This window comes from Rhinatrema bivittatum, chromosome 2, assembly GCF_901001135.1.
Source record: "Rhinatrema bivittatum chromosome 2, aRhiBiv1.1, whole genome shotgun sequence".
Lineage (NCBI taxonomy): Eukaryota > Metazoa > Chordata > Amphibia > Gymnophiona > Rhinatrematidae > Rhinatrema > Rhinatrema bivittatum.
The window spans coordinates 150,718,329-150,732,563 of NC_042616.1; the positions used below are offsets into that span (position 1 = coordinate 150,718,329).

Here is a 14,235-nt window from a genome sequence, read left to right on the forward strand (position 1 = left end):
TATCCCACCCAACAGCTCCAAAGAGGCTGTGGTGACCTTATAGCCCCATCGCATCCTCCTTTATCCTCCCTTGCCGTTCAGGCCCAAAACAATGCACAAACTTTTAAATTTGTTGAAACATATTAAACAGCATGCAACTATAATGAACCAGCGAGACAAAGGCCAAACATCCAGAAAACATCCTATAGTCCGACGCTGGCCCCACTGTGACTCCGAATCGGGAGTTGATTAAGGTGTTCTCAGTCCCCACAGCGTGGTTGTCATAGTCCTTCGATCTGACGTCTACATTGAGAGATGCACGCCGAGGCTCCGCCCTCTTCCATCCCGGCTTTTCCTCTTCAAGATGGCGCTCCCCGCGTGGCACTGGGCTGGCTCTCTGAATTTCAGGTAAGGCGCCAACCACCCTTACCCACACGTTGCCATTGTGGCTGACTAGGGGCTGAAGATTTTGGTTGTGGTTTGTCCAGAGAGGCGATCTCAATACCTGCCACTTGTAGAATAGGCATTGCTTCGGCCATTGATTTCACCTGGGATGTAACGCCTTTCAGAGTGAAGGTAAGGCCCCAGGGAAAGACCCAATGATATCGTATGCCCTTGTTCTGAAATAATGCCGTCAAGGGTTGCACCTCCCTTCGTCGTTGTAATGTGGCTGGGGCTAAGTCACTATAGATTTGTAGTTCGTGTCCCACCCAGCTGAAGGGGGACACTCGTCGGGCACTGCACATTAGAACTTCTTTTATTAAATAGCTGTGCAAACAGATGATAAGGTCTTTGGGGGCATTACGAGGGGGCAGCCCCCAACGCACGATGACCCTTCTCTATAACCACCTCAGTCCACCGCGGTTTCTCCCTGGTTCGGAATCCAATGATAGAAGGGCAGTACAGATTTTCCTGGATACCTCCATGGCATTAGAATACTCCGGCAGCTCCGGCAATCCCCTGATCCTAATGTTAGATCAGCTGGACCTGTTCTCTAGGTCCTCAAGCTTTAAAAATATATGATCTTGCTGGCGCTGTATGTCCAGGACATCTGTGGAGAGCGCCACCACCTTCAGAGCCTGCCACCTTCAGAGTGCCGCCACTTTCAGAGCCTGCCCTTCTACTATCCCCTCAGTGTCTTCCACCCGGCGTCCTAAATCTCTCATGTCCTGACGGATGCCCTCCAAGTTAGTATTTACATCTTCTTTAAGAGATCGAATATCTGATTTGATTTCCGCAAATCATTTATTGAAATCTTGTTTAGTGAAGGAATTCATCACGGTACCATCAGTCGTCTCTGACATTGTGCCAGGATCCGGTTGGGCCTCCTCATGAAGCCTTAATGATTCTCTGCCCAGGGTCGCATACCTGGATCCAGTAGCATCATATGAATAGTGAGCAAGGTCCACAGGTTTTTTTTTGCTAGCCATAACCTCTAGTGTTCTCTACTTCCTATGCTGTATTTCTGGGAGCAGCAGGATGTGATTTTAGGATAAAAAGCTGATAATTGCTGCAGTGGGAGGAAGAGAAGCAGAGCTAGATGTCCATGCTGGTTGATGAAGTCACTTCCTCCACAACATGTATCAGATTTAAATTGTAGAAAGTATTTTTTCATTCAGCACAACTTATGCTCAGGAATTTGATGCCAAAAGATGTTTTCAAGTTATGCTAGCTTGAATTTGTAAACGTTCCTAGAGGAAAGGTCCATACACAGTATTAGCTAGATAGACCTGGAAATGAGCAACAAGTAATGGATTTGTTCTTTGAGATCTGCTGGGTACTTGTGACCCAGATTGGCCACTGTTGGAGAGAGGATACTGGGCTTAATGGACCCAACATGGCACATAAATATGTGCACACTCAATGTTTTTGTTTTCATTTTGCTAATTTTTTTCTGGAGTATTTTTGTTCATTTTCTGTTTTCAGGGTTTTCATTATTTTTGGTTTTTGGGGTTTTTTTTGTTTTCAGCAACAAATGCATACTATTTGCAAATTTTGCACATTATCTGTAAATAGCAATTACTAGCTGCATACTATGTGAAAATAGTACATGCTATTTGTGAATATTGCTCACTATTTGCCAAAAATGGAAAAACAAACATTTTTGTGTGTTTTCACTAATTTTCAGTTCATTTTAAACAAAACAAAAACATGCCTATTTGTCCCATTTAGCCCATTTATTTCAACTGAATGCACATCCCTAAGGGCACATTTTATGGTCTTATGTAACTTATGCACATACTTTCATTTGAGTTTTAGTTCAAAATCTATGAGTAAATATACCCATACCCATAGGGGTAGATTTTAAAAGAAGCATGCACACATGGACGCCCGATTTTATAACATGCGTGGGGGTCAGCACGCACAATGGGGTGCAAAATAGGCCCGGCACGCATAGGGCTTTGAAAATCCGGCCCAAAGTCTTTGCAACTATCAGCACAGTTTTAAAAATTGCCCCCTTAGAGGTCATGTTTCAAAGCAATTCCTGCAGGTACAAAGCATTTTACTCACATAAATAAGTTGTTTGTAAATTTTCCTTCCTTAAATCTTTTAGCCACAATGGAAATGTATTCAGGAGCATGGTTGTATCGGGGAAGGAAAAGGTTGTGGTGGATTGTATTTTTATAGCTTTAAACAAACTTTTCCAGCAAAATTCTACATGCAGAAAAACAGGTACAAGTGATCGTGCATGCTTGGTATCCATGGCAAATTTCAAAGAGAAGGTACACGCATACCGTCGTTGTGAGAATTAGTACAGCATGTGCAAATAAAAGTACACATGGTCTTTACCCCAATGTGGACAGTTTGAAAATTGTCCCATATAATCACATCTTATGGCAGCCAAGTTTTTATTTAATTTAGGGTTAAAGGAAAACATTTTAAAAAATCATTTGGTCTATTATAAAAAGAAGTTTCCCAATTCTGAAACTAGGGAAAATACTGAGATACATCTAGACACCTGCATTGTATGGTGCTTACCTTCAGTTGTCATTAGTCAAGTGATATGCACCTTTATTCCTTTCTTTTAAATAAGACAGTAATCATTTCAGAAAATCTTTAGACAGATATGCCACCTTCACACACAGAGGCTAGTTTCTTTGTCAATATTCCATCAAAAGGCTGTTGCCTTTCCTCTATTTAAGACAAACTTACACATAGATATTTTTCTTCAGATTACTGTACTTTACAAGTTAGTCCAATATCTTCTTTAGATGATTTTTTGATGGATTTTAAACTATAGAAAACTAATAGTGTATCAATCTTCCCAGCTGGCTCTTTTTTTTAAGCTGGTGTGCAATGCAATGCTTTGCTTATTTTCTTTTTGGATAACAAACTATTCTAGTTCACAGTTTAAAGTAAAATAAGACCTAATTGCCTGTGATTTAAACAACCACGATGCCACTTTATAATACAAAAAGAAATAGGCCTATATGAACGTATACATGTACAAAATTTTACAAATCAAAAGCTCAGTGCATGTTAGAAGCTGACTTGTGAGCAGCTGATGAAAATGTACTATTTCGTCTTAATTAGAAGTGAAATAGAAAACTCACAGTACTGAGCTGTTTGGGATGTGGGAGCCTGTCCCATGCTGGTACTCCACACATAAGCCATGTCATTTCTTCACACTCTATTGTTGATATTCAGTTCTCCCAATGATTAGTAGATTTGCTTGTTTTGTTCAGAATGAATGCTAACAATTCATTTAAAGAAGCCTTTTAGCAAGCCTTACAAAAGATTGTGATATGATTGATTGCCAAAGTTTCTACTCCATACAGATATACTAACATAATGGGGCACATTAGATTCAAGCTCTATAAAATGGCTTAAAAAAAACAAAAAACAAGACAATTAGATTTTATAAGAAGGCATTCTAGTACTTGTTTTGAAATAAGTTTAGTCCTTCTTGGATAACTAAAGATATTTGCATCTCAATGTGCCTCAAGCATGGCCCTAATTTAAATAATTAAGGGGTGTGTGTGAAAATGCTGTTACATGAGCTATCAAAAGTGCCAAGGCTTAAATACAAACTTTTATATACAATCAGGGTCCCTGATCTCCCATAATTTGAAGGCTGCAGGAAGGGCTGCAAAATCTAGCTCTTTCTGCAGAATTGCTGCAGGAGACATGCCAGATTGGGAAGGCAAAATTAGTGGAGCGTTGTATTTATGTCTCTCAATCCCCTCCCCACTAACTGGACAACAGGGGAAGTAGAGCAGTGGCAGCACATCTGCCTACGTCTTCTTCTGCCACCTGGGGGCTTTCATTGCTTATTTGAACCATGAGAAAACAATCATAGCCTCACGGTTTAAAACAGCAGTCAGCCTGGGAAGCAAAGGAAGAAGATGCCAGCCTGTCCTGCTGCCGCTGCTCTGACCTCCTCATAGGTATCAGAATATCGTGAGCCATAGGGGCTTCAGCACAGCAGTGGGAGCTGGCTGCCAGTGCTCCCACTGCACTACCCCCAGGCTTCAACCCTGGCAGGAGGCAGATAGGAAACCTCCCGCTGCTGCCTCCAGTGCTGACTCCATCTTTCTTACTGCTAAGAGAGAGGAGGAGGGTGTGGGGGGCAGGGAAACTGAGAAAGACCATCAGCAAGGGGACAGAAGGGAGGGGGGAGGAGGGAGAAGGCTTGATTGGCTTGACCCTGCCAACAAAAAAAACATTCCACTGTCCTCTTCCTGCTGCCTGATTTGGGGGGGGGGGGGGAGGGAGTTCTTAGAGAGGAAAGTGGAGGAGGTGACTGAGCAAAGATTGAAGGGGAGGAGGCCGGGGCAGGGATGCAAGAGTTAATGAGGGGTGAAGGTAGGTGAGAGGGTAAAGGAAAAGTGAATGAGGGGAGCTGAGGGGTTCTGGGAAGAGGCAGGGTGAGTGAGAGATGTAGGAAGATTAGAAAGGACTGAGTGAGGAGACTGGAGAGAAAGCAGGAGGGGGACTGACTGAGGGAATTGACAGTGGGAATGGGAAAATTGGAGGGGCGTGTTTAGAGAAATAGCAAGTGATCCTTCTTTCATTTCTCCCATAATTCCCTTTCACCTTCCTCCCTGAGTCCTCTATCTGCTCATTCCTGTCTCTCTATCCTTTTCCATCCCTTATCCCTCTAATTCTCCTGCCAGATATCCCTTCTTCATTTCCCTCTTCTGATATCGCCTCTCTTCCTCCATCTCCGGATCCCCTCCCCTTCCCCTCCAGTACCAATCACTAAAATCATTTTTCCTCTAATAAGGAACCACATAAATGAACTGGATGCAGAGATATCAGAAATGACCTTACAGAGTTTATTTAAACAATTATATTTATATTCAGTTGCATTTAGCTGGATAACTCATCGGATCATGGAAGGCCCTTACTGTGATTCAGGCTGAAGATTCAGCTGAAATTAAGGTATAGAAAAGGTGGGAGGGTCAGGATTGGGATAAAGGGGAAGAAGGGAAGTGGAGAGCCCTGGAAACTGAAGCATTTAACAAAATGAACTGGACTGGGGAGCAGAGGTGGGGTGGGTGGAGAGGCTGAGACTGGTACTGGACCAGACCTGTATAGTTTTTATAAAATAGAGAGAAGGGGTTTTACGGAGAAACTGCATCCTTGGCCCCTTTGGAGCTAGTTTGGGAGGGGTTGGGGTGGCTTTGTTAGGGCTAGTAGGCCTGCAACTATTTTTCCCCAAGCAGTTTGCTCCTTAACCAACCATATTCTTTTGAATATAGCCAGTTAAGTCTAAAGTTAGCCAGCTTATCATAGCCAGATAACTTTATACCTAACCAGCAAAACAATACCCAGTTATGTTGAAAGTTATATGGTTATAGTTAGCCTCATAACTTTAATCGGAGATATTCAGTAGGTTGCTTATCCAACTGAATATTCAAGACAAGTTATCTGGCTAACTGCTGCCAAATAACTTGTCTGCTCACCAGCTTACTAAATATTGGGCCCGCAATGAATGAGGAAGTGCAGCTCCCAAACTTTTGATTTAATTCATTGTATTTCAGGTTTGTTTTTTTTAATTCGGTTTGTTTAAAGTTTTTGTCAGTTCAAATCATTTGCCAAACCAAAAACAAAATCATAAAATTTGAATGAGTAAGTAAGTAAGTAAGTAAGTAAGTAAGTAAGTAAGTAAATAAATAAATAAATAAATAAATAAATATAGACACACTGCTAAACACAATTTTAAAATTGGCTTCCAGTGGCCCTGGCTAGCTATCCCAGGCTAAAATATGGTATGGATCTGCTACTGAGAACTAGGCCAAGGCAGCCATAGGTCTTTCCTGTGTCCTGCCACTTGAAAAATGATGCCATCTGCCTGGAGGACAGCACCAGAGTGACCTCACTTTGGTGCCTTCCACCAGTACAGAAACGGAGTGGTGGTAGCTATACATTTCTATAACTGTACACCAAAATTGGGGCCATATGCTCCAGAAGAAGGCTCAGAAATGACAATACTCTGGCATTGTCCTCCAGGCAGATTGCATAATTTTTGAAGTGCCTGGAAATGGGGACGATCACTGAAGACCTAGGCCTTGGCCTCAGCACCAGTCCTAGGCTATGGCATCACCATGCCTCAGTGACAGGCTTTGGCACTAGGGCCAGGCCTCAGAGCTTGGCCCTGGTAATGGGCCTAAGCCTTGTCATTGAGTCCAGGCCTAAGGGCCAAACAAGGCACAGGGTCTAGGCCTTGGCATTGGGACCAGGCCAGGCCCTAGGACCAGGCCTGGCCCAAGTCAAGATTTTGGCACTGGACCAGGCTTAGGCACTAAGCCCTGATTGTGCCTTGGACTTGGTGCTGGGACCAGGTTGAAGCACTAGGCCCCAGCCTGCTATTGGAGTAGGCACAAGCCCAGATTAGGCCTAAGCCTTGGCACTGGGCCCGGATTGGTACTAAGCCTCAAGGCAAAGCCCTGATGCTGGGCTTAGGTGCTGAGCAGCAAGTCCTAGACCTCAATCCTGGGAACATGTCTAGAACTTGCTGCTGGGCCTAGGCCTTGGCACCAGGATCCAGCCTCCCTGCTGGGCCGTGGCCCAAGCATGGCCTCAGAGCCAGGCCCAGCCCAGGCTTAGGCCTCAAATTCAGATCTCAACGCAGGCCTAGGTGCCTGGCCTGGACCAGACTTAGTTTTCAGTGCCAGTGCCAGGACCAGGCTTCAGTACTGGGGCATTGACTTGGTGCCAGGACTAAGCCTTGGTGCCAGGTCTTGGCACTAGGCCTGGCCGAATCGTAGACCTCAGTGTTCGTCCTGGCGCAGTTATAGATCTTAGTGGCAAGGCCCGGCGCCAAGTCCTGATCCTGCCAGAAACCTGGTTTTGCTTTTTAAAATGCAACAAATATTAAAAGTGTCAAAAATATTTTCGGTAATTTCATAGGAGGCTATTTTTGGTTTGTCAATGCCCAATAAATTGAAAATGACCTCATTCATTGCATTTTTTAATTAAAAAAAAAAACTTAGGCATATCCTTTCTAATTACATATACCACCCCTGAAGAATGACAGTCAGTTAAACAATTGAGTCTATATCTCTTATCATAGACAGGATGAACAAACTAAGTGGAGGTATTTTTTAATGGAGTTACATGAGTAAAAGTAAGATATACTGTAGCAATTTTCAAAATCCCATTTATATGCATAAAACCTTTTGACAATTCAACCTTAAGGAATGAATTTTCAAAAGAGTTATACACATAAATGGAACAATTTTTAAAAGCCCACTTATGAGCCTGAAGTCCATTTACGCGCATAAAACGTTTTGAAAATTACCTCCAGTAACAATGAGAGATATCAGGATATGCATTTCAGATGATACCAAATCACTTCATAAGGACATCTCTGGCCCTGGGTCTTTCTCCTTGTGGCTGCTGCAGCCCTTATGCAACATCTCCTACCTTCACTGAATCTGTCACAATGTAAATAAATTAGGGATGTGAATCGTTTTTCAACGATTAAAATTATCGTCCGATAATGTTTATATCGTCTTAAATTGTTATAGAACACGATACAATAGAAATTCTAACGATTTATCGTTAAAAATCGTTAAATCGTGTTAGTGCGCACTAACTCGAGTTAGTGCGCACTAACTCCCCGTTAGTGCGCACTAACTCGATTTAGTGCGCACTAACTGAAAATGATACAAATAAACACTTTCCAGGTCACTGAAGGTCAGTTAGGAATGAATATGTGTTCCTATTGGCTGGCTGCCCTCTTATCTATTGATATTACCAAGGTTACCACTGAGGTGATGGTTGGGGGGGATGGGAAATGGAACTGGAAACTAACGAACACCAACAGAAAATGAAACAAAGTGTTCACACTTCCCAGGTCAGTAAAGGTCACTTAGGAATGAATATGTATGTATGTATTCCTATTGGCTGGCTGTGCTCTTATCTATTGATGTTACCAATATGGTTGGGGGGATGTGAAATGGAAACAGTTGGAAGCTTGACAAAAAAAGTAATGTAATGATCAGCACTCACGTGACTAGAACTTGTTTATTTATTATTTTTGTTAGCAGGCACCTGAAATGCTAGTGCATGTTGAATTTGCCAATCACTGTGCATTTTAGAAAGGTGGTCCTGGCTGGAACTGTACACAGTTCAAATATATGTAATTGATTGTTGGTAAGTGTATTTTTTAAGTAGCCACACTGGCACCAGTATGTTTACTTTTCCTCCTACTTAACTCACTAGCTCAGCTTTGTAAGAAGGGCTTCTCTGCTTGTGTGTTGTTTTTGTTTGGTGTGAGGAGAGCAGAAACATCAGATCTTTATTCAATCTACTACAGTCATCTCTTACAGTGCCCTATCCCTATTAATACCAGGAGTGTTGTGATCTTCCTGCACACAGTGCCCTAACCCTGATACCAGTCTGAGACAGCTCCCTCCCTGCATTACTAGTGAGAGGCTGGCTTCACAGACAGGGGGGAGCTGCCTGACCCTCACTCCTGACTTCCCCCATGTCCCAGCTAGTGAATGGTGTGTGGGTGAGGGGGGGGGGGGAGGATGGTGAAGTCTGAGACAGCTCCCTCCCTGCATTACTAGTGAGAGGCTGGCTTCACAGACAGGGGGGAGCTGCCTGACCCTCACTCCTGACTTCCCCCATGTCCCAGCTAGTGAATGGTGTGTGGGTGAGGGGGGGGGAGGATGGTGAAGTCTGAGACAGCTCCCTCCCTGCATTACTAGTGAGAGGCTGGCTTCGCAGACAGGGGGGAGCTGCCTGACCATCACTCCTGACTTCCCCCATGTCCCAGCTAGTGAATGGTGTGTGGGTGAGGGGGGGGGGGGAGGATGGTGAAGTCTGAGACAGCTCCCTCCCTGCATTACTAGGGAGAGGCTGGCTTCACAGACAGGGGGGAGCTGCCTGACCCTCACTCCTGACTTCCCCCATGTCCCAGCTAGTGAATGGTGTGTGGGTGAGGGGGGGGGGAGGATGGTGAAGTCTGAGACAGCTCCCTCCCTGCATTACTAGGGAGAGGCTGGCTTCACAGACAGGGGGGAGCTGCCTGACCCTCACTCCTGACTTCCCCCATGTCCCAGCTAGTGAATGGTGTGTGGGTGAGGGGGGGGGGGAGGATGGTGAAGTCTGAGACAGCTCCCTCCCTGCATTACTAGTGAGAGGCTGGCTTCGCAGACAGGGGGGAGCTGCCTGACCCTCACTCCTGACTTCCCCCATGTCCCAGCTAGTGAATGGTGTGTGGGTGAGGGGGGGGGGGGGAGGATGGTGAAGTCTGAGACAGCTCCCTCCCTGCATTACTAGTGAGAGGCTGGCTTCGCAGACAGGGGGGAGCTGCCTGACCCTCACTCCTGACTTCCCCCATGTCCCAGCTAGTGAATGGTGTGTGGGTGAGGGGGGGGGGGTGGATGGTGAAGTCTGAGACAGCTCCCTCCCTGCATTACTAGTGAGAGGCTGGCTTCACAGACAGGGGGGAGCTGCCTGACCCTCACTCCTGACTTCCCCCATGTCCCAGCTAGTGAATGGTGTGTGGGTAAGGGGGGGGGGGAGGATGGTGAAGTCTGAGACAGCTCCCTCCCTGCATTACTAGTGAGAGGCTGGCTTCACAGACAGGGGGGAGCTGTCTGACCCTCACTCCTCCGGGGTATTGTGATCTTCCTGCACACAGTGCCCTATCCCTGATACCAGGGGTGTTGTGATCTTCCTGCATGCAGTGCCCTATCCCTATTAATACCAGGAGTGTTGTGATCTTCCTGCATGCAGTGCCCTATCCCTATTAATACCAGGAGTGTTGTGATCTTCCTGCATGCAGTGCCCTATCCCTGATATCGGGATGTGTGCAAGAAGATCACAACACCCCCGGTATCAGGAATAGGGCACTGTGTGCAGGAAGATCACAACACCCCCAGTATCAGGAATAGGGCACTGTGTGCAGGAAGATCACAACACCCCTGGTATTAGGGATAGGGCACTGTGTGCAGGAAGATCACAACACTCCTGGTATTAATAGGGATAGGGCACTGTGTGCAGGAAGATCACAATACCCCTGGTATCAGGGTTAGGGCACAAGTTCTAGTCACATTGACTGATCACATTACTTGTTTTGTCAAGCTACCAACTGTTTCCATTTCCCATCCCCCATATACTGTCAGTAGGAAACTTGGTAACATGAATAAATAAGAGGGCAGCCAATAGGAATACATATTCATTCCTAAACTGACCTTAACTGACCTGAAAAGTGTCAAATTGTATCATTTTCAGTTAGTGCGCACTAACTCCCAGTTAGTGCGCACTAACTCCCAGTTAGTGCGCACTAACTCCCGTTAGTGCGCACTAACTCGAGTTAGTGCGCACTAATCGGAAAAAAACGATTTTTAACGATTTTTTAACTAAAAAATCGTGCCTAACACGATTTTCTTGCCCTGCCACACGATTTCTATCGTTAAGACGATATGGAAAACGATTCACATCCCTAAAATAAATGCACATTCACCTTAAAAATGACTTTGTATCAATGTATTTGGTAGGTAGTCAGCCTCGTTGTCAGCCTTTTTCATTCTATTTGTAGAATTGCTGGTGTGATGAGACTTCACTATCTCTAGACAACTCCAGCAAAACACAGTCCATGTTGGGGGACATCTTTTCCATGAACTTTATAATGTGTTTTATAATTTGGGTCATGATCTTGCTATGATTATTATATGATCTTTACTATAGCCAACCAGTTCACCAGCCTATTGCTTGATCATGTGTTTCTGAAGAGTTCTTTCCCAGTTTGTTTCTATTTCGTTCACTTTGTGACATGGTTATGTATTACATTTTGAATTTAAGCACTAGTTATTTATAACTTTTGGGTTATCCATATAAATGCTGACTTTTGAATGTTGCCATCATTTATCCATTTAAATTATAGCTGGATAAGTCATTATTTGGATACAATTTATCTGGATAATTTAGAGGTGTCATGGGGGGCGTTCTGGTGCGGGGATGAGATAGCTGGATACATTTTCCTCCTAACTCCAGTAAAGTGGCAATTTGGTGTAAAACAAACAAATTAAAAAAAAAAACCAGCCCTGCAGGTCTGCCACCCTGAGCCTTTCCATCTCCTCCTCCAAACCCCTCTAATCACTGCCAAAAAGGTGACGGGGTATGGGTCTGATCATCACCCCTGCCCCTGCTTCCCCACATGTGTTCAAAAACGAAACTTAAATCCAGTCTGCTCTGCATCCCCCTTCCCTCCCCCCTGCTCCTCCTAGACTAACCCTAATCCTAGTCCTACAACTCTAACCTTCACTGTCCTAAACCTCTTACTGCTACACAGACTGTGGTACTCTTGTACTGCTCCTGATGTAAGCTAGCTGCACGGCTGTTAGAATACTACACTGACAGCTTCATCGGAAGCTGCTGGGAGTGTTAAGAGAGTACCACAGTCTCCCTGGCAGAAAGGGGTTTGGGTGACGTGTGAGAGCTAGGATTGGTCTTGAGAGGAAGAGGGGAGATGAAGAGGGCTGGAAGTAAGTACTTTTTTTTTTTTTTTAACAATTGTAGGGGGATGGGGAAGGACAGATGATTGGTCCAATATACCTTTATGTTTTTGGCAATGTTTGGACAGGATTGGGCTGGCAGGTCCAATTTTGTGGCTTTGGTGTGGGGCATGGGCAATTGGGCCACCAGGCTGCTTTTTTTTTTTTTACACCACAGTGTCACTTAGGTCTAGAATAATCAAAATGCTATAATTTTTTGCATGGATAACGTCTGCAATAAAGAAACGAGAGGAAGAGAGGAGGGGAGACGGAGAGGGAAAGGGAGGGAGAGAGAGAGAGAAAGAGAGACTCTTTATAAAGCCTTCAAGGCCTTCATAGTAGTCAACTATTTATATTACTATAGGAGGGCCAGTTAGTAACTCAAGGTGAGATTTTGGTGGTGGTGTAGGGTTTTGGGGCCAGTTTTACATGCAGAGTGAAACGTACAAACAGCATAGTAGACCGCAGTGAAGATTTTACATTATTTGGAGTCAGAAAAGTCAGACTAAGATGAGATTACGTCAATGTTCTCTTGCCCTAACTTGGTAGTACCCTGGTAGGGTGAGAGAACATTGTAGAAATCTCAGCTTTGTGAGACTTTCCTCAGTCCAAATGTCGACAAATCTTCACTCAGGTGTACTGTGTTGTTTGTACATCTCACTCTGCATGTAAACCTGACCCCAAAACCCTACACAAACACTAAAACCTCTCCTCAAGTTACTAGCTGGCCCTCCTATAACAGTATAAATAGTTGACTACTATGTGAGCCACCCAAGAGGCTCAGCTCTCTCTCTCTCTCTCTCTCTCTCTCCTGCCAGAAATGGAATTTGCAATGTTTATTGCAAATTCTGTTACAGCCATTTTGGGCATATCACACAGCATAATACCTGCAAAAAAGGTGTAGTTATTTCCGGTGTTAAAAGTGTGTGGTAATATCCCGCCCCTTTGAATAAATTTGCATTCAAGCTGTGATAAATATCGTGGGCATCAATGCCATAAATGAATGACACTGTTAATTTTCTATATTCTTTTGAATATAGCCATTTAGCTTAAAGTTAAAAGGGTACATATACCCAGATATCATTGAAACCTAACTGGATACATTCTAACATTGCTGGTTAGGTTTCAAAGTTATCTGGGTGGGTATGGGTGGATAACTTTATGCAAGGATATTCATTAGGACATTTATCTCGCTGAATATTCCTGATGACTTAGCTGGTTAACTTTAACCTTACTCCTTAATTGTGATCCATTGCTTCTGCAACTTGATTAATCAACCATTTTCTTTTATTTTACAATCTATAACAACAGAGGCAGGGCAATAACATATATTTCATTGCTCTATGTTCTGCCCTCTATTAAGTTCAGTTTATCTTCAAAAACCTGCTTTTATTTTATGGCTTCATTCTTAAAGAATGTGCACAAAGGGAGCTTTAAAAGTTTAAACCATAAAAAAAAATCAGATAATTGACTACTGCATTCTATCATATTGGTGTCATTTTCTGTGCACACAGTAAAGGTTTCACTTACTTTGCTGACACTTTCTTTCTTGAAAGGAAACAGAAGACAGCAACTGTAATGCTGATCAGCAGGCAAGTTATTCCAACACCGAAGCTGATCCAAACAGCTGTAAAGAGAGTAAAAGTACTTCTATGTATTGGGTTTCATCATAATTCAAAATAATTTTAAAGTAACATCTATAGAGTGTTCATAAATTCCTCCTATAATTGATGTTCAGCCAAAGTCATACCTTATCTTTATCATTTATTTAGAGGGTAATTGTCAGGAATTTGCATAGGACTGAAGTCTGCATGTAGAGAGTAGAGACCTTTGCACAAATTTTCAAAATGGACATATGCTTTGACCCCTGATGAATGGGCCTTGGCCTAGGCTGGAGTCTGGACCCAGGCCTGACACCATGACTCAGCCCGGAGGATGGATCCTGTCAGTTGGGCCTTGAACTGGACCCAGGCTCAATTCTGGGACCCGGCCGGGAAGCCAAGTCCTGATGCCTAAGCCTTGGCCCAGGGTCAGGCCAAGGTCTCAGAGGTCTCCTCTTAGTCTTCTTTCTTCGGCTCTTGAAGCTAGCTGATGCCATATTCTGGGGTCATGCCAGAGTTAATTAACTCCGATGCATTCACCTCAGCGGATGTCACCATTTGATGTACGGCAATGCCATACATCAAAATGGCACCATGCACCAGAGGAATGCACTGGAGTTAATTAACTCCAGTGTGACCTCAGAGGATAGCATCAGTTGGCTTCAAAAGCCAAAGAAAGAAGTTGAAGAGGAGCACTC

General features: G+C 44.0%; 1 protein-coding gene across 1 annotated transcript in view; it reads right to left on the bottom strand.

Annotated features, from left to right (window-relative positions):
* MALRD1 (MAM and LDL receptor class A domain containing 1) overlaps positions 1-14,235 on the bottom strand; it is a 954,719-nt gene that overhangs the window by 75,545 nt on the left and 864,939 nt on the right. Inside the window, exon 39 of the mRNA XM_029587045.1 lies at positions 13,467-13,563. Coding sequence (XP_029442905.1) covers positions 13,467-13,563 — 97 coding nt within the window. The remainder of the gene's footprint in view (positions 1-13,466; positions 13,564-14,235) is intronic.